This window comes from Sceloporus occidentalis, unplaced genomic scaffold (genome assembly GCF_023333645.1).
Source record: "Sceloporus occidentalis isolate IW3139 unplaced genomic scaffold, rSceOcc1.0.p SCAF_15, whole genome shotgun sequence".
NCBI classification, from domain to species: Eukaryota; Metazoa; Chordata; class Lepidosauria; order Squamata; family Phrynosomatidae; genus Sceloporus; species Sceloporus occidentalis.
The window spans coordinates 2,898,500-2,925,657 of record NW_028316995.1 but is presented as its reverse complement, the minus strand read 5'-3'; the positions used below and the strand labels follow the sequence as shown (position 1 = coordinate 2,925,657).

General features: G+C 39.7%; 1 protein-coding gene across 1 annotated transcript in view; it reads left to right on the top strand.

Moving 5' to 3' along the window:
• Nucleotides 1-7,897: 7,897 nt before the first annotated feature.
• Nucleotides 7,898-27,158, top strand: part of LOC149303144 (leucine-rich PPR motif-containing protein, mitochondrial-like) — a 59,145-nt gene continuing 39,884 nt past the window's right edge. Inside the window, exons 1-17 of the mRNA XM_089481350.1 lie at nucleotides 7,898-7,992; nucleotides 9,401-9,603; nucleotides 11,462-11,584; nucleotides 12,244-12,365; nucleotides 12,541-12,599; nucleotides 12,870-12,956; nucleotides 13,081-13,207; nucleotides 13,542-13,686; nucleotides 14,245-14,399; nucleotides 14,815-14,920; nucleotides 15,178-15,285; nucleotides 20,349-20,467; nucleotides 20,812-20,905; nucleotides 21,494-21,563; nucleotides 23,893-23,920; nucleotides 25,818-25,875; nucleotides 26,834-26,940. Coding sequence (XP_089337476.1) covers nucleotides 7,898-7,992; nucleotides 9,401-9,603; nucleotides 11,462-11,584; nucleotides 12,244-12,365; nucleotides 12,541-12,599; nucleotides 12,870-12,956; nucleotides 13,081-13,207; nucleotides 13,542-13,686; nucleotides 14,245-14,399; nucleotides 14,815-14,920; nucleotides 15,178-15,285; nucleotides 20,349-20,467; nucleotides 20,812-20,905; nucleotides 21,494-21,563; nucleotides 23,893-23,920; nucleotides 25,818-25,875; nucleotides 26,834-26,940 — 1,806 coding nt within the window. The remainder of the gene's footprint in view (nucleotides 7,993-9,400; nucleotides 9,604-11,461; nucleotides 11,585-12,243; nucleotides 12,366-12,540; nucleotides 12,600-12,869; nucleotides 12,957-13,080; nucleotides 13,208-13,541; nucleotides 13,687-14,244; nucleotides 14,400-14,814; nucleotides 14,921-15,177; nucleotides 15,286-20,348; nucleotides 20,468-20,811; nucleotides 20,906-21,493; nucleotides 21,564-23,892; nucleotides 23,921-25,817; nucleotides 25,876-26,833; nucleotides 26,941-27,158) is intronic.

Genomic DNA, 27,158 nt, shown 5'->3' with positions numbered 1-27,158 from the left:
CTAGACATTCTATGTTTGTACCCTTTTCACTGCAGCCTCTGAAGTTTCATCGCCAAACTAGACATTCGACATTTATGCGTTGTGAAGAGCTTTGAAAGAGGAGCTGGGTAATCAGAGAGATACCCATGACATCATATTAATGGTGTATCATAAAAGGCCAAATCAACCCATTTATAAGGAGAAGCTCTCCTTAAAACCTGTTCACTCTTTGACATCTCCAGGGCTTCCTGCTTAACATACATACGTTCACTTGCTTACATTAATGGATGAAGGTTATATTGATATCTTTAAAAGATTATGCTTAAGGGCTATTAGCTTCTTCGCTTGAAGGTCACGTTGACAGAAACTGGGTCATGTAGTAAGAGATGCTTTCTCGTGGGGGTCGCCTAGTGATCAATCACCAATGAACAGGTTAAACTTTAGCCCAAGACATAAAAAAACAACATTTTTAATTAATCTTTGTTTCCTGTCATCATATAAAGTCAACACTGGAACTTTACCATACCCGAAAAGTGATTAAATTTGTATATTTTTTTACTGTAAAGAAAAGTTATGCATTTTCTTTTCTAACTCTGCTGAACTTTGTTTCTGTCCATCTAGTTTCTATCTATATATCTGATCCTCTGTTCCCCAATCTACCTAGACCTCTATCAAGGTCTTGTTAATGGGTTTTGCCCTAATTGCCTGTAATAACTGAGGAAATGATTTGTCGGTGTTGACGCTATAGTTCCAATATAGAAACGGCCTAGCACACACACGAGTTAATATGATTTAGCTATTTATACAACTGAATGTTTAAGACTGGTGGTATGGCTGATGGTACCTTATTTAATAATGCAGCACACAGTATCCTAAGGGGACAGAGCTTGATTTGAAAACAGAATATGGTGCACTCTTCATCTTCTTCCCCCAGGAAGGTTGACTAACTGATAAGTGCCATAAGCTAGCATGGGGACTGATTCTGTCAAATCAAGCTCAAAAAACAAGAGCACCATGTGGAATCTTCTCAAGGCTCTGTGAAGTAATTGGAGCAGACGTTTGTGACATTAGACAGTACATCAGCCATGGAATGCTGTAAAAGTTCACTGTCTTACTACAAGGTGGTCTTTTAGATGACAGCAAAAGAAATCAGTGCAAATTTGTTAATGTAACAACTAGAGGAAGCATACTAAAAAAATGTCACTCTATTGGGATATGTGATGAAATGCATGAAGAAGTAGCTGCCATTTGTGCGCTCCGGTGAAAGCATTGTTAGAAGTTTTCCTACATCACATGATTAAAGTAGGAAGTGTGTATTGAACGGCAAAACGTAAGCTCCCGTTAAACGCGACATGATTAATGTGATGTGATAGCAATGCATTAGCTTTCCATGTTTCGCCAGGCAGTGACAGCTGAGAGTCGCATTAGGGGTTTCCAATGCAAATTGTCCTGGCTCAACAAAATTACCGGTCCTTGTCCTAATATTTGTTGGGCAAATATATTTTAACTCTTAAAGTATCAGACAGAAAAATAATAATTGCCTTGTCCTGCCTAACTATTTTAGGAGAAGCTGCAGTTCCAGAGTGGTCGGTTAACCCCCCATTCCCTATATTTCTATCATGGTCAGCAATTCCCTAGCTTACCCAACAGTCTAAGGTCACAGTTTATACTTAACTCCATACTCTCTTTCATTTCTAACATTCAGTCACCAAATCATGCTACCTACTCATCCAAAATATCTCTGGAATTCACCCTTTCCTCACAGAAGACAGAAGAAATATAGTAATCCATACCCTTGTTGTATCATATTTGGATTATTGGAACTCCATACTAATCAGCACCTCTCACTTCAATCCATTCTAAATAATTTTGTTATTCTGGCCTTTTTATCCACTTAAGGACATTGGGTTGTCATTAAACCCATTAAAAACAATGCATTGTGAGCCCCTACATCTATGGGCTTTGTCATGAAAGGGTTATCTCATCATTCCCCATTGGCTGCCCCACTGTACCAGCCAATCCAATGGGTCCTCATACTCTCTACCTTACTTATAGAGTCCTTAACACTGCAGCCCACTTTTCCAAATACTTTCTTAAACACCTTCCATTCAATCCTTTTCTTGTTTCTCCCAGCATCGAGATCTCCAAACCACTGACTTCTCCACTTGACCTTCGCTAGAATGTCATGATCCTTGCAAAAGCATTCCCTCACCTTGAGTCCTCCTCAAACTGCTGACAGACTGTATACTCTCAAGAGCAGGGTCCTCCTCTTGGTCTATATGTCTTATGCTTGTTCTTTTTGTACCCTTTTTGCAACAGAATATACTGTTAAATAAAGTTAAGTATTAAAAATAATAGTAGAGTTTAAAGAAGACCACCAAGCCAGGCTGATTTATTTATTCTTGCCAAATGGAATATCCTTCTTTTAACATTATAGTAAATAAAATACTTCCTTTTATTGTAAATGGAGATCTTTATGATTATATCTATATTTACACTTGGGTCTGTTATATGGATTTCTAGTTTTAATCCAATATTTAAACAATTCATGATGTAGTCTAACACATATATTAATTTTATATTTCTCTGATCATGATTTTGCCCCTATAAAAAGAATGACTTTCAAACCCTGTGCCAAGTAACACAAGAGAGTGAAATCAGGTAGCAACTGGTCTTTGTTAATGTCAACAGCGATTCCTGCTGGCATTGCAAAGTTTCCTCAATTCACAGGGGGCTTGAAAGGCACTGAGATGGCAGAGATTGTTGTGGCAGAAGCAACTGGAAAATGTCCTGAGATTGAAACACAGACATATTAACATCACCCTTGTGGACGTTAATGACTTGCATTTTAAAATGCCAGAGGCTCATACTGCCAGATGAAACAAAGAAAAAACACATTCTTATTCTCCAAAGACCTTAGATCTTTCCAAACTCTCAGGGCAAATTCAGCCATAATGTATTTTGCAGTATAGATGGGCAGCTCATGCCTGCCACTGGGGGAATCAATGCCCGGACTAGCCGCGGGCAATGTAGTCTGTACGACTAAATAAAACAGCAGCTGGAAACCTTTGAGAGGTAAAACCCGTAATGAAGCATCCTCTAATGCAAAGCATCAAAGCTAAACATTCTCTTCTGGAAGCGACACAAGAAACCTCTCATCATGCTAATCCTACTGCAGTATTTAGGCAGAGAAGCACATTATCCCACCGACTGTCGTGTATACTGTATATATTTACTAAATACTAATACATGAGAGCTTCAGATTGGCAGGTAAACATTAAAAACTTTGACTGTTCAGCTTGTTAGTGCTACCGAAGGTGACCTCTTAGAGAAAGCTAGTGGCAGAGAAACGCAGAAGACAAAAAATACACCTAGTTGAACCACAACCTGAATCCTGATTGGCTTTCTAGCGGTAAATTGGATTTGTTTTTAACATTTTACGGGAGATTTTAAAGGCCATGTTTCATTGTGTCCAGATACTAACAAAAATAATGAAATCAACATATGATATCTATTCTCTGGATTGGGTTTTGGACAGATTGATGGAGTGGATGAGCAAGGGTCAGGTGTACATTTACACCACAACAGAAGGAGGTTAACTTATGAAGCAATTCATCGGGGGTCCAAACCATCAGCTATCGAGGGGGTCTGTCCATCAACTGGGCCAAGTTTCATAATTTGAGACCTGGGAAGAGATTTTACATTCAGCAACAGAGCAAGCACATTTACAGTAAGAGCAGTAAAGTGATAGAATCCACCACCTACACCAGTCCTATCAAATATAAAAGACAGCGTCAAGAAAGAGACTAAGCAATCTTTTTTAGGCCATTATTTTGTACAATTGTACAGAAAACGAGGGTTTTGTGACTAGATCCCATAGCAGATTAATCTGAGAAATCAGTTTTAAATCAGTGGGTACATTGACAGCGTTTTACTCCAAATAAACCCTGCAGAACTGAAAAGGTCATATTGGAAGCTGTATGTTCACTCGACAAGCCGTGTATTAACAATGTAGCCACCATCATTCCCATCAGATATACCGGTATATAAAATACGTTCAGTGTCAATCGGCTATGCATTTAAATGTGTTGTCGAGTCGGTGATTGTACAAATCCAATAAACTTGATGCCAGGATACAGTTTACCATCCGTTCTGCAACCATTGATTTATCAAAATGATGTCTCAAAGGGACCCATACCCATATTTAGCTGGAACGACACGGATAAAAGCTTAGAGCTGGTAAATAATAGCAGGCTATTAAAAACCCACAGAATTAGGAATAAAAAAAACTTTTACAGCAAAGTTGTTTGGAGAACAATAAAAGACTTTTTTTCTAAAAGCTTTGTAAAATGTCAGCTTTAGACAGATAATTGCATAGCACAGACTACCTTCACTTCAGTAGGATGATTTAAATAATGCATTTTAAATAATAATAATCAAGTATAAGACAACATGTAATGTTACGTGTCACTGTGTAGCAGATAAAAAGCTTATCATGACCAAATATGCTTGTCTTTGTGGCACTCCGGTATAATTACTATGTTGGTTAACAGAAAAGTTAACTATTCCTCGCTACATCATCTATTTGATGGATATACGAAGTGCTTGGAAAGACTGAAAACAACATTGTCTCTCATTCTTTGAAAGTTTTAAGCAATCATAAAAATGTCTTAGGTAACGCAAAACAAAGTCTTTGAGAAATATATTGAAATGCGGTATAAGACATCTAAACAGATCTAAAACAAACTGAATCATAACAGGTCCGTGGAAATACACTTTGTGTTGACTCGTAAAGATAAACTTAAGTTTCTTTCTAGGTTAAAAACAAAAAGGTTTAATTTTCTCAAAAATCTAAATCAGTATTTTCAGCTAACTTGGTAGAAAGCTGTTTAGTTGGTTTATGAACCTAATGTGAAAAAAAATCATAACGAAAACACATAAACCTTTCTATAGGTTATGTTCAAAATTGGCATAAAGACAATGCAAAACGACATAGTAAATACAGATTATAATGTAAATACTTTATTTTTTATGGTGGCTATATAAATAGTAATAATTAAATGTGCTAACATGTACAGTAAGAGCAGTAAAGTGATAGAATCCACCACCTACATCAGTCATATCAAATATAAAAGACAGCTTCAAGAAAGAGACTAAGCAATCGTTTTAGTGCATTATTTTGTACAATTGTACAGAAAACGAGGGTTTCGTGACTAGATCCCATAGCAGATTAATCTGAGAAATCACTTTTAAATTCACAGCTACAGTATATTTTACACTTTCAAATCAGTGGGTACATTGACAGTGTTTTACTCCAAATGGTCACAATGCTATATGTTACCTAGCACAAGATGACTCCCAAACTTTAATGCCAAAAAAACATATTATTTAAAATAATCCATTTACTTTTTTTATATATATATAGAAACAGGCACGGACTAGTACAGGAGGTCCCAGGATTAGATTAAATTGGTGCTAGCCTGTGACTTGAGTTCAAAGCGTGTTTTAAAACATCAAGGGGACATTCCAGCCATCATGTGCACTTGTGTGTATGTAGTGTATATGATAGCTAAGTGTCACCTTTAGAAGGACAATACAGTGACACAGGTGGCCCGCATAAGAATGCATTCTTTCAACCTGAAGAAAAAAGAAGCACCTCCCTTTTGGTAGAAGCTGCAGCTCCAGTGATTTAGCTCTCCGCCTCCACTGCAAAGCAACTAGCGGACACCTTGTTGTCTGCTTTAAGCCCCAACCTGGAGCAAAATGTGGGAAGAGGGCGAGTCATTCTGCTGCAGCTCTGAAGCTGGAGCATTTTCACTAAGTAAGTCATTTTGTGGATTTGGACAAAAACAGATTACATATTAAAGATTTTACAAAGTACGTTAGTGTGCATCTTCTGCTGGTAAGGCTACATGCAGCATTTAACTATCCACAGGGCTGGGGAAAGGAATACTTGAAAAAAAAAGGGTAAATTAATGAAATAAATCGTTTGGGGGCATTAGAGTGGAAGTGGACGAAGGGAAGAACGCTATATTTTTTAGTTATAAAGTTTGAAGGTGATCTTACCAACATGGCAGCCAATTGAATGATCCAAAGACCAGGAGGTCAAGCACAGAGATCCAAGTAATGGCACTGCATTTGGCGCTCAGATCTGCTTAGTTTGGAGTTTAACCATGCGCAGAGTGCCATTAATTGATATTGTTGTGGTGCACTGGACAAATGTCTCAGATTGGTACTGTCCCTGTGAATTTGGGATAGTTTACATGCATATGGTGGGATGATTAAAAATGTGCATTAAACTGTGCATTATTAAGGACCAATTCCTCTTACAGCCCTTCATACAAGAGAAACTTACTCAAACATTTCAGGCTGCAACAAATCAGTGCAAATTGTAGTGTGGGAATAGTGCATTCTGTGACAAGAATTAAGTCAACTTGTTATTCATATCATGCTTGTATTTTGAAGATTTGAGAGGAAGCATTAAGACAGGGAATTAAAAAATGGAACCTTAGTAGCTTTTTCGCATACCCCTAAACCTAAAAACCAATGAAGTTTCACATGTTATATTGTATATAACATAAAAAGAGACTCAGAAACAGTCCTGGTAAAAAAAGATGAGAATCTCTTGCTGGAAAACTCCATCTTCACAATATTTCCCTGACTCCAGAACAATCTATTTCCTAACCCAAGTTTTATATCGGGCTTTCAGCATAGCGAGCGCATTGTGACTGCCCAGTTGTTTTAAAGAGATGTTGTCCGTGAACATCTATAAATCACTTTTATTTTAAGTGCTATCCTGGTTTGGTCCTCTAGTAAGTCTAGGCCAGAATATGCCACCACCGACCTATGGTACCAATTGTAATCATGTTGGCTTTTCCAGGATAGGTAGACTGTCACGCCTGGAGAATGAAGAACATAAATTATGGTCAACTATGACGAGGCAGACTCTGGAACTCATCATGCTGATCCCATTAAATGCATTGATCACGGAGAAAGGATTACATGTTTCTTAATGATTAATTGAAACAAATTATATCTTTCCTTCATCTTTCTTCACATAAAAAAGGTTTAAGGTCGTTGAAGGGTTTTGAATATATTATTATTTATTGGCTTACACAGGGACATCATATTCAGCAGTGCTGTAAAGTGAGTAAACAGGACATAATAACCAAGGAGAGAAATCACTATCATAGCAGGCCAGTAACAATGGATTATGGCCAACAAAGTGTATAAGAACAAGAGATTTACAGCTTCTTGAAACAAGATCCGGGTGTTTAAGGGCCCAAAGCACTTTTACCACAAAATGCTATATTGAGATTCGGAAGTAGTACAAAAAACATAAAAATAGGTATTTTTTCCTTAAAAAATTGTTATACTCCATCTGTTAATATTTGTCAGATACTTTGTTACTATATGAAACATGTTTTATTGCAGTGTGCTGTAGGGCCAGAAGTGCTCTGTTATTAGGAATTAATGGGTTTAATGAAAGGGTTTACTGTCCTTTAGTTTGATAGCCTTGTTGGCATATGTCCTTTATCATGCGTTGCCCTTTAAATCATTCACTTCCACTTCTGCAGTAACCCCAGGGTTTAGCACAACTTAAGCTCCAATGCTTTCCCAGGAACAGAAGATGGTCGGCCCATGTGTTTCAGCCGGTACCATTCTCATTTACAAAAGGGGGGCCGCTAACACTATGCGTCTTAATCACAGAATGTACGCAATTACGTTAGTTATAATGCTTTTTATATCAAGACGAACTAACGGATATCCGACAGCGGGTTTCCACGGGGGTCTCTAGAAGCGCTCCGTGACAGAAGTGGTTGGCCGTGACGTCACGCGCCCTCCTCTTCCTGTGGTCTGTCCGCCGGCTCGTCACGTGTTCCTGCTGTCCTTGGCCAGCGTGGGTTCTGTGATCATCATGTCTGCACTACTCGCAGGAGCTCGGCTTATCCTCCGCTCTGGCTTTTACTGCCTGCCGGCATCTCATGGCCGGATCACGCCGGGCCCGGTCAGGTCAGTGGTCTCACCAACCCCGGGTGTGAATAATAACGTGAGGTGGGAGATGGAGGCCCTGGTGCAGCCAGCGGTTCACATGTAAACATGACATTTAGCCAGGAGGACCTTGTTGTATCTTCCCCGGGTATTTTATTGCCCCTCTATAATGAAGGATCATAGAGTTGTGCCGGTGTTACAGCCCAGGGGCAATTGTTTCTGTATGTGGGGGTTAATACACTTTACATGACATGTCCTTGACATGTGACTGTGACCCTGTGCATCTTCCACATGTGTGTTAACATCCTACATAACAGACTGGGAGGTGTGTGGATGTTCTGAATGTTTGTGGACAGGATAACTCCCATCACACACAAAGTGTAACTAAACAGTACTAGCTGAGATTGCCGGGATTGTTTTAATTTGGTGTTAATAGGGAAATGTTTCTCTGATCTGCCTCGTGGGTTAATGTTGGATAATAGCCCTTTGACCTCTGGCACCGGTAAGGTCATGCACACCTGTTCTTCCTGTCTGCCCTCGAATGCATCTGCAATGCGTTTCTAAAACGCTGCGGGTAAGGATTTGCCTTAAAGACCTTTTATGCGGATCGTCTAGGATAGGCACGTGTAGTCGTAAAAGGGGCTTTATTGTCTAAGGGGAGAGTTTGTGTGAGAGTCGTGGTTTCAGTGTCTTGGCTTTGCTATTTATTATGAAGCTCCGGTGAGCATCCGCTACAGCAAGAGCTTGGTTGGCCCTGCATGCTGTTTAGTTAAATCCATGAGATTGTCCCCCATTACATATTGAATTATACATTATGCTGAGCCCTTTACGCTGGAGAAACTTGCTAGCATTGGCTTATTGATGAGCAAACTGATATCGCAACCTTCCTATGGTGACTAAACCCTGTCTTGTTAAATTCGGCAACGTATCTAGGATAAAAACTACTCCGCATGACTTTTAAAAGTTACGGGCTTGTGCCTCCCGGTACATCGTAAACATTGATGGCCCCGTTTGGTATTTAAGCAGTGATAATAAAAGGCAGCGTATGTGGGGCGTACATATGAGCTCTTGTATTAGAAGATAACTGCGTATAAGGGGCACATACGTTACTGCGGTGGATCAAACAAGTTGGGATTTGTGTTTGCAGTGCAGTTAATAATGTACCAGCAATTCAGCATTTTGGAAGTCATTATGAATAAAGTGCAATTTTAGTGTAAAAATCAAGCAGAAATCTGAACAATTCTTTTGGTTGCTATGGTGATTACTCCACTTTACCCCTTTAAACCATGATTATTGTTTATATAACTCTTCTAACGTGTAAATTGGGTTAGTGCTTCCTTCTCCACCTCTTTGGAGGCAAATAAATAATTTTCAGCCCGTAGTTACTTTAGATTGTGTTAACCGCCTGTCCGCCCCGATCCCTTTGCAGGCACCTTCTCAGCTCACCCAGGTTCTGCGCGGTTGCCGTTCAACAGAAAGGAAGCAGCAACGATGAACCCGTGGCCGCGGTACGGCACAAACAGGCTCAGCAGTTTGACTGGGCGCTCAATAAGCTGGACAGCTCGGTCAGGAGAACCGGCCGGATCACCAAATCACTTTTATTAAAAATCTTTCACGATGTCTGCAGAACAGGTAAAAATAAAGTCCGTCTTCAATGTTTGCCTCTCGCTTCCTTCTGCTTCTCCAACGGCAGTGGTATCTACTGCTGTAGGCGCTTTGACCGGAGGGTGGTCCTTCACTGGGTTGCTCCTCTATTTCTGTAAAGTGTCTTTTTGCAGCTAAGTGTTTTGTAGTTCCTCAGCCTTAAAAACCCTCAAGACTCCTAGATACATCAACATGTCGCTGAACATAACCTGGAAACGGTCTTTTATTTAATTGACCGTCGTGGAATACTGAAGAATGTTTGTGGGCGGTGTTGTTCGTTTATCTGGCGCCAGTGGTCATCAAAGTAGATGTTGTAGGTCACACTTCCAATAATGAGGATCACAAGGATTCCTGCTGACTCATGAGTCCCCATCACGGAAAGTCCGAGAGACCTGCGTCTGATCGGAGATTGGGCGTTCGCAGGCTTTGTGACGGCATTTAACTTGGTGCATCCATGGGCAGTAATGCTGACTGCACTCCCTGTATGGATACGTTGCCTTCACCTGAATCGGAGCATTAAGTAGTATGTCGACAAATACATCTGTAGGTGCCTAAAGGGGACCCAAGGAAGGAGTTATCCCTAACTGCGGCAATAGCGATAACATGGGGTGTCCTGACTGAATTTCTTAGGGTGATGGGTTATCTTCCTTGGTTATCTATTTTTATTCTCTATGGTAGATCTTCAGGAATGATGAATTCTGCACATAATGGCTTTTAAAGAACAAGCCCTAGCTATTTATCAGTGGGCTACTTGAAAGGATATTATGTGTCGACAAGAATGTGTCTTCTTGTCGACATATTGCCTCCGGAACGCTGTTTATCAGCGTCTACCAGGGTTTTTTGGAAGAGGCCAAGGTCTGTGTTGCTGTGTTTCCATCTAAAGAAGAGGCTGCTGAGGTCCCAGAGAAGCATTTACCTCTTTAATGGACATTAATGTGCGATCATAATGTTCAACTCATTTTTGACAAAAAGCAAATGGGTAGTTTTCGTAATTTAAATTTGGATATGGTAAAAGCAGTGACCGTTCACCTTGGACTGAGAATAATAATTTTATTATACTCCGTGTGTTTGAAAAATATCAGATAGGCAGCCCAGGGCAAGCGATGTCCCATGTGTCCTCTGCGGAATCTTTTTCTTCTGGTGAAAGGGCTACCAACAGTTGGGTTAATAAAATGAAGGCAGAATAAAACGGCCAAGAGACTATTGGGCTGCCTAGTGCTAAAATCAGAACAAAAACACACGGAGTCTAAAAATTGAAGGAAGAGGAGGATGAAGGCGCATCCAACGGAAACCCAACTGCTGATACCGAAGGATGTCCCGAGTAGACACGACGGTTACAAGAGGAGAGCATGAAAGACGACGGTTTCCCGTAAAGACGTGTAAGCATTCCTGTGCTGCTTACATGATCACACTTTTAGGTTTTGTGATACTTATCCACTCTCCATATCAATTTAAAAACCCGCATGCATTTTTCTATTAAAGTATCAAATTAGGAATTTTGATGCTCAACCATTACATTTTATTTCAAGACCTCCAGCACATTCCGTAGTTCTATTATGCAACGAGAGAATATAAAATGAAAACTAATAATTAAAATCATGGAAAATGAATGATCACGTGGACACACGTTACGATGTAGTGGTACGAAAGGAGAAGAGGGCCCTGCTCTTGCGAATTGACGTTCTGTTATGCCTTCTTAAATCTGCAAACTTTCTCACGTTCCAAGGTTTTATTAAAATGTGTATTTATTTTACGGTTTGGCACTGGCTGCGGCGTGCCCTCTTTATTATATTGTCTTTCTCCACTTTCTTGCGTTGTGAGAAGTAAGAATGAGCTGTCTCTACAGGTTTTCCCAGCAGTAACCAAGCTTTGCTACTCCTGAGAAGTTGTGGTTCTTTACTGCCGGAGCTACCCATGCCAGAAAGAATGGAAATCGCACACAGGATCTGGGACAAGTTACAAGAATTGGGTATGTTTAACAAGAATATTACTGCTATTTTTCTTCATCGCTATGGTATATGTGACTACACGCTCCCCTTCTGTAATCTAAGGTTAATAAGGGGCATTGTTCGTTATTCACAGAATATATGAAATTATTTATGGATGCTTTTAATACCTAATACATTTGCATTTAAAATATTTTAACCTGTATGTAAAGTATGGCTCCTTTCCTGAAACCAGGAAGTGTGAGCAGGAGACACACTGAGGTCTGTTGTGATTGGTTTGAACAGCAGCCAATCACATGTATGGTAGTAAAAAAAAAAAAAAAAAAAAAAAAAAAAAAATCATTCAGGTAGCACACATGTGATTGGCTGCTGCTGCTTCCATTGATTTCAGTGTCGGCTCCAGTTGACTAGAATGAGAGTTCTACAGATAATGCGCAATTATCTCTGGTCAGCAACCGCAATTAAAGTTTTTCTAACTAAAGTACTGAGCCAAAAAAATAAAATAAAACTACATCGTAATGATACCTGTGTTATTCAAATGGGGAGTCCTATATGACAGCAAAATTTTACTCCTAGTCACCTCGTTTAACAGCTTTTAAAACAATTACTAAGAAGCTTAATGTTGACATATCAAAAATAAGATAAGCGACTAATGTGTGTACATTTCCTAACTGATCCTCAGGTACGGCGTTTGACGTGAGCCATTACAACGCTCTGTTGAAAGTGTATCTTCAAAATGAACACAAATTTTCACCCACCGAGTTCCTCGCTAAGATGGAGGCTGCCAACGTCCAGCCTAATCGGGTTTGTATGTTTTTATTTTCCATTAAAACTCTGCTTTATGTGCGGTTTTTATCTTTTTTCTGTATTACAACTCCTAATAGTCTCTGCTATGGGATTTTGATCTAATAAATGCAAAAACACGCTATATCAGGACTACTTAGAATTGTGTTTTTATGCATTTTCTCTTTTTCCTTAGGTCACTTATCAGAGACTGATTGCTGCCTATTGCAATGAAGGCGATATTGAAGGTGCAAGGTAGGAACCGCATGCTTTTGTATGGTATGAGTTTGTGAAAGATAAATCGGTGCTATTCAGTTCTGCATCTCAAGATTAATGTACAGGAGGGACGTTTATTTCAAAGAAGGAGAGATGTTAGAACAAGAGACCCTAATCTAAAACTAGAGGGAAAGTGAGTTAGTTTTACTTTGCCAAGAGGGTGGTTAATAAGTGGTGGTTAATAACTTCGTTTAAAATGTCGTCTGAAAAATAATTTTTTATCCATCTCGCTTTTTTTTTCCCCTGTAGCAAAATTCTTGGTTTTATGAAGAACAAGGATCTTCCCATCACAGAGGCAGTGTTCAATACGCTGGTTACGGGGCACGCCAGAGCTGGGTAAGGTGGTTAGCGAAAATACAGCTTAATAAAGTGCAACAAAACCCGATATTCAGGGGGTGGAAAAAGTGCAATACGTAAAGACAAAGCAATGCTCCTAAACTTCTGTTTTTATTTTTTTCAGGGACATGGAAAACGCTAAAAATATCCTTAACGTCATGCAGGGTGCAGGCGTAGAACCCAGTCCAGACACTTATATTGCCCTTTTATCCGCATATGCTGAGAAAGGCGAAATTGAAAGTATCAAACAGGTGCGTTTCTTCAGTTTTTTCTGAAAATATTTTTTTTTTGCCGGGGGAGTTTAAAAACCTGATTACACATTAAAGTTATAATATAGACTGGCTACAAAATTAACCTATAATCCCTTTTTTCCTGTTGTAGACAAAGGCTGGAGGAGCTTACTGTGAGATTTGCTATATTCAGTGGCACCATTTTTCTGATTATAAAATTCTAATTCCGGGGAGGTTGTGGGAGAAGTTCGGAGAGTAGAAGTAGCGCTTGATCTTCTTTGAAATCCCATAAATAGAAGCTGAGCATTGATTTCTCCTCTGACTACCTGGCCTTATCTTCGCATGTTCTCTATAGACCTTGGCAGATGTGGAGAAGAATGAAGGAAGCCTCACTGACCGGGACTTGATGCAAGTTATCTGGAGCCTGGCAAAGGCTGGATATCCTCAGTATGTTCAAGATATAATCGAACAAATGAGACACGACAGAGCCTACAGGCCAGGTAACTGTTCAAAGATGAGGGGCCTTTTTTTTTGTTCTAGTGCACTGTTTTTTTTCATTTTTATATGGTATCCTCATTTTTGTTTTACGCTAAAAATGCCCCAGTGGAGCCAAGTACCTGAAGACTTAGTTTTCGGTGATGGAGTTTGCTGTGCCTGTTGGCCTGCCCTCCTTCCTGAAAACTTCAGTGGGCAACCCCTATGAGGGGATTCTAGAAGATCCAGCACCCTTTAGGCTTCAGTCAGGGGAAGAAAGGAAGATGATGGATATCCCCTCTTGAAGGATGGAGCCTATGAAGATGAGACTGGGGGATCTGGTGTTGACTGTGGCCCTACAACAAATGGCCTTCTCCACTTTTTTTCAAATGTCAATGGGAAGCAACAATTATCTTCATGTGGGGATATGCAGGCCCTTTCTTCGTCTCTTGTAGGAAAGGAAGAAACATTTGTTCATTCTAAATATAAAAATGTTCAATATCCTCAATCTGCAATTATTGTATGTTTTAGGTTTTGTTAACGCTCTTTGTGTGAATATTACATTGGTCTTTGGTCTCTTGTAGATGCGATGAATCTCTGCTTGAGTTTAATGACTCAAGGCTTTGAAGATACAGCTTTCCAGGTCTTAAAGGCTTTCTCTGCACCACACGGTGGTCAAAATGGAGATGCTATTCAGCACGGAAGCTTCTTCTTGCGCCACTGCGTGAATCTGAACATGGTACTGTCTGTTTTCTTACCTTTTATCTGCTGTGCCGTATTTTTACGTGTTAGGTCTGTAGGCAAAATAGAATGCTAACTAATTGTATTTTGAAAGGTTACTTCATTGTGGTTGCTACTTGTAGTGCTTGGGTTTTTTGTTTTTTTTTCTTTAGGGACCTTGTACATGTTTCTTCTATATCGGGGACCTTCTGTAGATTTATAACTCCCTTTTGCTCCTCTGCCCTTCCCACTGTTGGGGAACGTGCTTATCAGACATCACACTGTCCCAAATGGTGTTTCCTGATAAATCTCGATGAAGCCATTATTCCTAGGACATTTAATGGAATTGTTTGGTGATTATTGGCCTCCTCACATCCAGATTAGAAGGAAAGTTATAGCAAGTCCTCAGTTTGTGAAATTCATTGTGTTTACAGCCTGCGAGTAAAGTGAAGAAGTTTTGCGATGCATTACAAGAAGCCAACTTACATTCCTCGCCTCTGCAGTTTGCTTTATACTGTGCTTTGGAATCTCAAAAAGCAGGTATGTGTTGGTATTCATCCCGTAAGAGTTTTTTGATCCTCCTCAAATATCTTTACCTGTTTAATCCTTGATGTGTTAAAGTGACTACATTTAGGTCACCCTAGGGTTCCTAGCCTTCTACCTCCTAGGGCAATTATTATTGATCTACTTGGTTCCATATTAACTATACGTCCCCAAGGACAGAACTACACTATACATTTATGCTACGCATCTCCTGAGGTCTTAAGATTAATGTATATATAATTTGTGCGTCTCAGGTCTGGCATTTGATCTGATGAAGATGGCTAAAGAGGAGGGCATGCCTGTTAGACCCCACTTCAGCTGGCCTTTGCTGGTCCATTACCAGAAGGAGAAGAACATACAAGGTTGGTGTTTCCTGTTAATTTACAGCTTCTCAATTAAAACATAGGATACCAAAAAAGGATCATGTGTTGTGCGGTTAGTATAAGGGCTTGATCTAGAACCGGCACAGCTGTGTTGCGTGCATGTAGTCTCTAAGCCCAGGTGCTCTTAGTTTTTAAAAGGTTAAATTGGAATCTCCTACTAATCTGTCTCTTATTTTGTCACGTTGTATTCGTAGTACTCTAATGTGCGGCAGTATTGACAGTTAAAGGAAGTCTACTGCCAATCTTGAGATTCCAACCTTCCAAAATGGTAAACGACACACTAAAAAAACTGCCTTATGGATTCCTAAGTGCTCCTAAGCATTTATAACACACTTCCTTCGTTACACATGGGACACCAGCAAAGTGGGTCTGCAAATGAATCAAATGTTACTCCCCCAACCCCCCCCCCCCGTACAAACTACAATATCTTAATTCTTCGGTTTGTGTTATTGGTAATTCAAAAAGAGTAAGCCCATAAAATATGCTTTTAAGAGAAGTACTTTTCTCTTGGGAAACAAAACCATGTCTTCTTCCATCTTATCTCGCTGTATAATGCGCCGTAGATTGAAATGCAGAGTTGTCAGCGTGACATTGGGTGACAAACAAACTACACAAACGAGTTAAAAATGGGCTTTTAGCAGACTTATTCATATAGCAATTTTAGCTTAAAGTATATGTTGGCATTAGGCTTGGAAAAGCAGACTCCATTCTTTTGTAATTGTTTCTGGCTGTAAGTTTCATATTTTTTTAAGACACTTTATGGAAGAATTATATCGTTATGTATTGATCGCCTAGGTTGCACGCTTCTAGTGATCCAATATTCTGACCGGTTGCATTGGATTGAATGAAATAAGAAAGCGCTTCATCAAGGATACGTAAACCTTGTTCTCCTATGGGTTTAGTGATCGTAACATAGGACATATTGCAGGAATGCTACTATTAGCACAAAACGTTTCAGTTCCCTGATTTTACCATTCATTGTAAAGGGCCAGCCCCGGTGAGCTTCACCTGCCTGAGGATGTCTTTAAGGCTGCCTCACTAATATAACTGCGCATTGCCAACATAATTCTTGCAGGGGGAGCTTTAGGCCGACAAAAACATTAAGCAAATACACTTTTGCGCTCTCCCCGTCTCGCAGAAGTTTGTTTTTTAACCACATAAACGCCAACATGGAAACTTCCCAGAAGCCGTTTCGGTTTATGTAGCAGCATCCAATCACTGCCATCTTTTGCGTCACAGGGCAATTAAGAATTCCCTGAAAGATTACGTCTGGGGTTACATTTTACTTGATTAAAGTATTTCTGGACCTTTGGATCTTCTACACTCCTAAGAATCTTAAACCTGAATATTATGGATGTATATGCACTGGAAATAAATGATACCATCTATTTTCCTCTCAATCTGCTTTTATTTGGTTTATTAATTAATTTGGATCATATTTCCATTTTTGGACCTTTTTTGTGGTGGCTTGGACTTCATTAATCTCTGCGATGAAATTTTCTACTTGAGAAGTAATGTTTGTTATAAACCGATTTACCTACACATGTAATACCCTGGAATTTAGTTATAGCTCGGTGTAGTGTTATCTTCTACCTGTGGACAGTATGTACCTACTCGGCTTCTTACAGTATGGAACAAATTAATTTTTATCTTCCCATTTTTTATTTCTACTGTTGCGTGTCAATTGTCCTTCACAATCCTTTTTAAATTATACCTGATACATCCAAAAAGATGTAGTTCCGGTGCATTTGTGTGTATACCTTTTTATTGTCCTTATTATAGGCTGCACATTTTCCTCTAATTTCAATCTTTAAGTTGTGTGTCCTATAATTGGGGTTTAGATTTTGTCAGTGTCCCTGTACCTTATCCACAGACCTCTTCTGTGCCCCTGTCTCCTTTTCCGCTTCTTCACTTGTATCTTCTTGTTCTGCCTTCTTTCTTCTGTCTTCCACTTATCCCTGTGTGTTCTGTTTGACTTCTCATGGACTTCTCCTCTTATTGAAGGAACATGGGAGAGGCTGTCCCCGTGACTCTGTTTTGTGGAAGTACTTTTAGAACCCCCAATATTACAGACAGATTTGGAGTGAAACATACGTTTCTGTGCCTCAAACCTGTCTGCAGCATGTGGGCTTCTTAGGGTACTTCTGCAAATGAGCAGAGTCACAGGGACAGCCTCTCCCCTGTTCCTCCGCTATATATATATATAATGTCCCTTATGGATAATACTGTCTTTGTCAAGACATTGGTAGTTCTGATGAACTCGTATCTTTCTAGCAACACTTGATCATTCAGAGCAATTTCATTGCTGTCAGTTGTAGCTACGGGCGAGAGCGTGTGCCTAGTGTGATCATGGAAACAATACTTGTTTAGATTGTAACTTCCACTGGAAGATTTACCTTTCAAGCGTTTGAATGTGCCAAGCAAATGTCAGAGTCTGCGCTGACAATCCTGCGGCTGAGACGCCAGCGATCGATGCGCACAGCCTCATTAGCAGAAATAGGAGTCGTTTATAAAGTGGTGTCTGGAGAAGCAGTCTGTCAGGGGTTATTAACTCAAACCTCCTGAGATCAATGCGGTGACACTTACCTGTTACATTCTTACATCACTTAACTCCTTAATGACAAAGCCCGTACATGTACGGGCTCAAAATGCATTGTTTTCAATGGGTTTAAGGACCGCCCATTGTCCTTAAATAGTCTGATCACAAAGCAATGTCTGCAAGTACATTAAAACAGAACACCTTTTAGAGGAATGTTCATATCGGAGATAAAACGATAACAATACATCATCTTACAAGTACATGATCCCTTTCTCCTTTTGTATCGGTATGTATTAACGTGTGTTAATGTTTCAAGTTGTCGAATTTTTTTTACTGTCTCCTATTGTAACAGCACTAAGGAATCTTAGTAAACCATTTATAAACCTGTATATTTATCTACCATTCTCTAACTTCCATCTCGCTTATGGCTTAGCCAGAACATTTCATGAGAATGTGTCATCTGTTTCCCATGATGTCACTGTGCAGATCGTTTTGGCGTCCTGAGGTTAAGTAGAAGACCGGTGTTATTTTCCTAATCTACCCTTCACACTAGAGAATGCGTGCAGCCGCGTCTTATCTGTAAAGCGGTTATCACATGGGGTTTGCAACCCCCTCTCTAGCGCTGTAGACAGTAACCCCCCCCCCCCCCCCCACTGTCCAGCGCTGTAAACAGTAATTTGTTATTGGCAAAATTCTGGTTTGTTCTCATTTTGTTCCAATAAACATCCTTTATCTGCGGATCTGGAGATGGCCAATGTCAGTCATGTGATATTTAGAGTGTCTTTTCTGCCCAAACACCACACTGAGCTGATTCTTTATGGCAGGGCTAATGGCAATTCGTCCAGACATTCATTAGTGTCTGGCTGGGCAATTAGGATTGAGCCGTTCTGTTCCCTGCAGACCGCATGATATGGAGTCGGGGTTTTCTGTCTAGTAGATTGGGATTACATACCAAGAGCGAGAACAAATGGCTAATGTGCAGCTTTCATTATACAAAAACTAGAACTTTTAAACAAACGAAAACTGTTTAGATTCTAGAAATAAATGGTGGGTACCCCCCTTAATGAAAGCGCCTTTCACTGTCGTGTATATTATATTCTTAGCAGTTTGTATCTCCATCCTGTACGAGTAACAGATTGACACGGGTTCAAAGTGTAAAAAGTCCGTCAAGCGAATTCTTATCCGACATCCGGGACATGAGAAAATGTAGCGTTGCCGTTTATAATGGGCCATATATCCAGACAAAATATATCACTTTTTTTTGTGTGCAGATCACGTCCCAAATCAGACAGGGTTTTGTTTAAGGCAAAGCTGAGCTGCCGATGCGACTTTAATTCGGTGTGACTTGCTCGCATGTATTTTTAAGTGCTCAGAGGGAATTCACATCTGATTATTTGCACCGTAGCGCACTGCATAAAATATTCATAGAAGTGTCACTTTTCCATAGGTGGCACTCCGGGGCAGAGCCGAGGACTCCGGCAAACTTTACATTTAAAAAAAGTAACGAATCCGAGAAGCGCGATGAAAAATAACATATGCTGCTTGGCAAGAACAGTCCTGCAGCCTTTGCCGAAGTCCGTTCTGCGCTGGCAACATGTCAATACCTGTATAACTTTTGACATAAGGAAGTTAACTGTGTGTAATGGAACGAAAGCAAAGCCCTGTAAATGTTCTAGATTGAGTGTCCCCCTCCAGCGTTCGCAGCGTGAACTCTCGGCCTGCCCGGTGCCATCGCTCTAACGCTCTTTACAAGGGACTCAAACTCTTCTCTTTCTTTACTTTCTGATGGAAAAAGATTCTCCAGCGCTAACTTCTCGGAGCTTGATAAAACCGTTACAGATTAAAATAAACAATAGGTATATTTTAGAAGCCACGTTAGGTCTGTTAACGTCCAGTTCTCGGGATCTGTAGAGTGATCTCTGATTTTAACTGATTTTACTATTTTAAACTAAATATCACCAAAACAATTGCCCTTCTTGACAAAGAACACAAGCTATAGGCAGCTTTATTACATTTAGTTATGCTAAAAGCTTGTGTGGTTCCTTTTTAAAAATACTTTTTCATTTTAACCAAGGGTTTTAATTTAAATTAAAACAGGGCAATATTTTAATATTGAAGCCCCTAAACGTTTCCGTAGTGCAAGACGATGTGCTTTAGCCGCTAGCCCCTTATGTTCAGCGAACACCATCCTGCCGAGGTGGGGCATCACTGGGTTTGTGGGCATCTGATGGGGGTATATGCTGTTGGAGGTAATTACTGGGTTATTAACGAAGCACTATATGAGTGCAGAGCTGATGAGATTGTAGGGAGAACCCGGCTCCTACATTTTTGGGCTGGCTTCTATATATAAACCAGATTTGGAAGCCAAGAATCTGTGAAGGGGCACAGATTTAGACAAATGGATAGGGGTGTGGGGGTCTCTACTTTCTGGTTATAAACTGGCGACCGTTCCTTCACATGTCATCTGAATAATCTAACCGACCAGTTTTTTTTGTTGTTGCAGGCACCATTGAAGTCCTTAAAGCTTTCCGTGACATGGGAGTGCAGCTGGACCTGGATACGTATTCTACCTACGTTTTAAATGTATTTGAGAATACTCAGTCAGTCCGAACGCTTCTAAAGGTAATTTACGTCTTATCTGTCATAAGCGTTTATGAGCGCATTAGTACTTTTTCACGGTTTTAATACAATAAAAATTTGGTGACCCCAATATCCTACATCCTGTTTTCTTTAACCCCCCCCCCCGTAACTTCCGCTGTATGTTTAAAATCTGCCTCCCCTGTACCTATTGAATGTCTCCCTCTGCATAAACACCAGCCACCTTTATGTTACCACTCGTTTTAATAAACGCTTGAGGACTCATCACACAATACTCCTGTCTCTCTTTGTAACGCATCCAGATGCGATTAATAATAATAGGGTAAAATGGCGATTAGTTTAGTATGTTTGGTTTTCTCATCCATCAGGAGAGCGGCTGTGAAGTCGACGACACTTGGCTTTTTGTGTCTGAGCTGAGACACGAAGCAGTCCAAGGGAACCTGGACAAAGTCTTGGCCCTGTGTAAGTAAACCTTTTAACTCCGATTATGTTACTTAATATATAAATATATATCTTCTGGGACTAGAATTACATTATTTTTACAAAACAAAAAAAATGTGCATGCAGTAACAAATCATGCCAAGTTGTGTAAGCGTGAACACGCGTGCGCAGACACCTGGTGCCAGTAACAGGAACATTTGATATTAGTTTCTTCCCCTGTGAACATAAATACATGAAGCGTTCTCCTAGTTTTGTGATATCACATGCAACGGTTGAGCGTTTGTTTTATGGTGGGATTACCTCCAGCCAAATTAGACCTGCAGTTTCTTAAAAAAACATGGAAAATGGGACAACAGTGATAAAAATAGACAATTTGAATATAATTGTGTTGTTTTTTTTGTTTTGTTATCGTACAAATGCATTAACAATACAACCAGTCCTGCATTAAGTGACCTCTTGTAATGCCCACACGAAGCAGATGTTTTTGTATTCAGATGAAGGGTCTTGCTGTAGTGTGAGCCGGCATTACCCTTTGAAGCAGCGCAGAGTACATTGCCATTATTCTGCGTTGGCGCGATTCGTGATGAGGGATGTCTCTTTACGTTGCAGTGTCTGCACCTGACTCACCCGCCGCGGATGTTGGATATTTCAGAGGCAGTCTCATCTTGGCATTTAAAAAGTAAGTCTCTAAAGAACACAAATTAGACCGTTGGGTAAAATCAGCCTCCGGACGTGCGTTACTTACAGGTCAGATCATCCGATCGCTGGTTGTTGAAGTGTTACCGCTCAATTTTCTTTTGTCTTTGTAGTTTCTTAATGTCAAATTTATTTCATTTTAAATTTACATTTTCCCACCTCTTGTACCTCTGCTTGTTGTTTCTGGGAGCCAGGAACCCCTCTTCCTGACGTTGGCGCCGTACCCATGGGTCGGGGTAATAGTGCTCTGGGAGCACAAGTAAGTCCACCCCAGTGCCACCTTAAATAGGTTCATACCCCGATCTCCAAAGGCATTGCAGAAGCACCATTAACTTTTGTATTCTTGGCAGGCCTATGACCATCAATTAAAAAATTGTTAGACTATGTCATAGTAAAATGTTTAAAATATGCTTTTTTATTTATTAACTAAAACCCCTTCCTTTTGGGAGAAATGGGTATGTTTACATCACAGCGCCGGTCCTGTCCTTTATCCTTCCCACCGGCGCAGCGGGCGAAGGCTCGTTTCACCTTTTTTAATTTTACTGTAGTTCTGATGGTCTTGTGTCTTTTTTGTTTGTTTTTTTTTGTCTGGGAAGTTTCTCTGAGCTGATCATCCAGTTTAAATTCAGGTAGAGACCTTGTGCCGTGATTGACAAAATATGAAGGTGTTCGAGTGTAAAAATAGTGCTAATAATGCCTGTAACTTATGCTATTTTAAGCCGTTTTATTGCGATTTTTGAAAATTTCATACATCATAGTGTTTGAAAACCAGAGCTTAACGGGTTTAGGAAAACAGGCTTTGAAATATTAAGTATGACGCATTTCTGTCCTTTCGGGGTGACATTAAATGTAACGATTACTGTAGACACTGTCACTCGCTGAGATTGAAGTGCTTCTGAGGATAAACAGTAGATCGTTCCTGGAATATTTCTGTGGCCTTGGGTTCTTTTATCGGTGTTCTGGAACTTTTAGAACTTGTATGGCATGTCTTCGGGAAGCTGCTGTAATCCTGTGTTTTCTGGAGTCGTGGGATTTGTCGCCCACAAAGATTTGCCCCTGAACAACCTGTGAAGAGGAGCACAGACTGATAGGCAGGGCTGCGAGAGATCGCGCTGCATTAGGCGTGAAGATTGTTCCTTAGCGTTGGGGTCACATGACCCGCGCCTACGTGTGTCCGCGTATTGGCTTTGCCGAGTCTGCATATAATGTGCATATAATGTGTCCGGGGGGCTATAGTAGGCGGTGGAAGTGCTGATTGGCGCTGCTGATCTCATGTCTGAATAAAAGACTACCTCGATTAGAAGATGAGGTTGTCTTTTGGATGATTTTTTTTTTTTTTTTTTTTATTAAAAAAAGCTAATCTTGTAACTGAGCCAATACGATTATTTTATCTTCATCGCAACAAAAAGAGCATGCCTGGTGATCGGCATATTTCCAGATTTAGCTCCGGTTCACTTTCTCGTTGTATTTGTTGGCAAAAAAACCACGTAATTTGAAGTATGTGGTACAGGTTTAACGAATCTCTGTAAATGATGGCATTGCTGCAACGTTTGGTCTGTGAATTAGGAACAAAGTGGGGCCGACATGATACAGCCGATCAAACAAGGCAATGTACGGAGTTGTGTGGAATGGGAGAAGACTGGATATTTATTTATTTATGAAAGAAATTTTTTTATATATAATATACATACATATTTAGGTGTGCGTGTGTATATAATACATATAATAAAAAAACTAGGAGCAGCCACAAAACTGTAGACGTTAAAACTGTAAAACATGATGTGAATAAATAAGCCTTTAATTCTGACATCCGAGAGAGAACATAAGATGTTAACCCTGCGCAACCCCCCCCCCCCCCCATTGTGAATGTCTGTGGTAGAGGACATACAGACCTAGTATCACAATATCTCAGTGCCGCTGTGATCCAAACTAGATGGTAAGCTCTGCAGGGCAGGGGCTTGCCCCAGTACCCTTTTCAGCCTGTAATAAAATGTGCTTTGCGGTGACATTTGCATAATGTTACTTGTTAACGTTTTTAACCCTATCCAAAGCCGCATCAAGTCTTTAGAAAATGTACTCGTCGCGGACTTAAAATGACAGCTTGTATCGGTATCTTTATTAAAACACTTAACACCGTCAGGCACTTAGTGCAGAAAAAAAAAAGTCACAAAGTAAAATGTGCAATTTTTACACATTTAAACCTTAATGACAGAGCAGACCCTGAAATGAAGTTCGACAATATTCCGAATGTTGGAAATCGGTGTGTTCTCTGCCTCCTCGTCTAATTTCTTATCCTCTGCTGCCCCCTGCAGGTGTGAAGATGTCGGTGTCATGGCCAAGGTAAGTGGAGCCTCGTTTCGTTGTATTTTCTGCTTTATGTACGAGGTTTACGTTTCTGTGCGATTTTATTGGTCGATTCGAACAACTGGAGAGTAAAGTTTAAAGAAAAAAAAAACATTAAAAAAGGATGAAGATGTTCCTCCTGAATTTAGTTTTTGACCATTTTCTTTTAGAATTGTATTTTTAGATATAATTTTTTAAAACATGTAGAAGCAGAGATTTAAGTGTATCGCCGTGAAATGACTACATTATTCTGTTTTTACTTAATGCACACGCTGCCGCTATCTAGTGTCTTCAATGGGTTTTTTTTTAATGTTAAAGAAATAAATAAAAATTAATTTTTCAGTTCGGAAATATAAGGTTATAGACTATTTTATTTCTATAGCGCCAACAATTTCCGCAGCGATTCTTACGGTCCAAAAATTCAGAGGGTTTGATAAAACTAGAACTGATAGACTAAGATGAATCAGGGAGAGAGGGCTCGGCTCACAAGCTTACAATCTAGCTGCTAGGGGGTGCTTCTAATGCCTCTGAAATTTACATTCCCAATTTTTTTGTTGCAAAAACACAGAATTGGGGTTTCCCTGGGTACAGCTTAAAACGCTGCGATGCCTGCAGGGCCGGTACCACTTTAAGTGCTGAATCTGGAAAATTAAGAGCAACGATTAAACAGAGTATTTTCTAATGATCATGAGCGTAATGATTGGTATAACCACATCCCTCCTCTCGATAGATTAAGAAAGGAAGCATAATATGCAGGCTACATACCACTATTTTTTTTTTTTACTTTTTATTGTATATACTGAGACAGGTAGTCAAATTATTTACATTTATTTCAGTGATTGAGAGCCAAGGCACTTTTTTTTTTTCTTTTCCTTTTTTGCCGAGTTTATCGAGGACAGTACTCGGTCTAATAGGATCTCATCCACCGGATAAGACGGGATCTGGGATGCTGCGCAGCGAATATATTATCCTAATGACTGAAATGGGCTATTAGGGATTAACGTGAAATGGGTTTTAAATGGAGATTGTATCGGGGGCCCACGGCAGAGACGCTTATTTAAATACATTTGCTTTGCCCCGCTGCAAGATATATTTCGTTGATTCAGATAGTGATAGGGAATGCTAAAGATAGGAGGATAACAATCACTTTTTGGTAGATGGCTTTTTTGCATATTGGGTTGTTTTTTGTTTTTTTTTGTGTTTTGTTTTTTTTTCTCACCCCCCCCTTTTTTCATTAATCGCACCATTTACCTCCTTATTTAAATCTAAGAAACTCAATAAACTAGTTTAAAAAAATAAATAAATCTCATTCACTACAGATTTCATTCTAACACTTCAAATATCTGCTCCCTTATAGATGCTCATGACGTGGCGGTACTGTGGCCACATTAACCCATTATGGGGCTACTAGAAAATTGTCTCGGTTTACTTTGATATGGAGCTTGGTCTTTTAGCGTGTACTTATTTAGTGTACACCAAATATGTTTTGTTAATATGTAACCTATTTTCCCATATTTCTTAATATTTGAACGTTCCATTCCAGAATACTTTTTAATCACAAATCAGAACCTAATTGTATATTAAAAAAAATAAATAAAAAAATCATTTTTATTTTTTCTACGTAGAGCATACATGATCTTTAGTTTTGGGAATGAATGTGTTAATTTAAGCTCATGGCCAGCTTTCCAGCCATTGCCTTCCTCTTCACCCCCACCTCTCTATTTGTATTTTTCTTCTGGATAAATTACTATGATGGCGCATGGAATGATATGCCAGTGGAGAGAAGCTTTATTATTTTGAGAATTCAATTTCAGTCCCTATTTGTCCTTGTTTGGTTTTTTTTTTGTTTTTTTTCCCTTCTTGGCTCCAACGTACGATTATTGTGTCTTAACAGATAACAGAGCTGCTGTACAAGGATGGTCGCTACTGCCAAGCCCCTTCAGGACCAACTGGTAGCGTTTCAATTTCTATGATTGTAACTTATCCATAAATCCGTTCTTGTGTGTAATGACTGCCGACGCTGGGGATTACAGCAGTAAACGCTGATTGCTTCTTTTTGCGAACAGAGTGTGAAAAAAGACACACATTGTATACGATGTGTCCCGATTGCCTCTGCTTATTTTAGGTCAATTATATATATTTTTGAGTTCTTTCTATTTTGTCAATTATATTTGTTGCGACCCCCTCGGCAGTCTTAATCTCTGGTTTGTTTACTTTCACATCATTTCTCTAATACTATAAAATTATGCGGTTTGGCTGCTAACGTATTGCAAAAAATATAAGATATATTTTTGGTGTATGGGGGAAAAAGGGTATGTATGTATATATATATGTGTATGTATATATATGTGAAAGTGTTATATAAAATTATTTATTTATTTTAGCGTTTATTGTAGCGTTTAGTCTTCATGCAGTGCTAATGTAACCCTCTGGATACCAGAAGGCTGTAAGTGATGGGCAGCTCAGTCACTTGCACTGAAATGTTTAAAAGTATCTCCCGATGCTTGAACATACACTCGAGAAGCCGGGAGTTTTGTGTATGTGATGTCTGCGCGTGAAGGTATCGTGCAAACACCGCATCCGTTGAAGGGGAGATGTATACCGGTGTGTGTGTGTGTGTGTGTGTGTGTGTATATATAATATACATTTTTAAACTAGATTCAGTACTTGGAAGCTGTCACCGGGTCTGAAAATAATTAATATTCCTTTCACTCATCAGTTAGATATGTGCTCCCAAAACACATAATCTCTATGCTTTCTATGCTTCAGTGATCATTGTCACCATTTCAGAGGCTCTCATCAGGGCGACATCTCACACCAAAATGATTTCTTATAAATTAATCTTGATAACATGACAGTCCCAGTAATTTCAGCGGAATGCGTTCTCTCTCTCTCCGTTCCTTCCAGCAGAAGCTGTTGGCTATTTTCTTTATAACTTGATTGACAGCATGAGTGAGTCAGAAGTGCAGGCCAAGGAGGATCGTCTGAGACAATACTTCCATCAGCTGAAGAAGATGGTACCATCTCATTTTTTCTCCCTCTTCTCCTACATAATGCCTGTCCTATCTGACATGTATCTATTAGATTTGAAATTGCTGCTTTTAAGTAAAACCAGACCACTTCTCAATGTCATGGCATGAGTCGGAGACTTAAATTATGACTGAGATAATTTCACTTCATCTGTGTTTCAAAACTAATATAATTTTTTTTTTTTTAACACCACCTTCTCTCTATT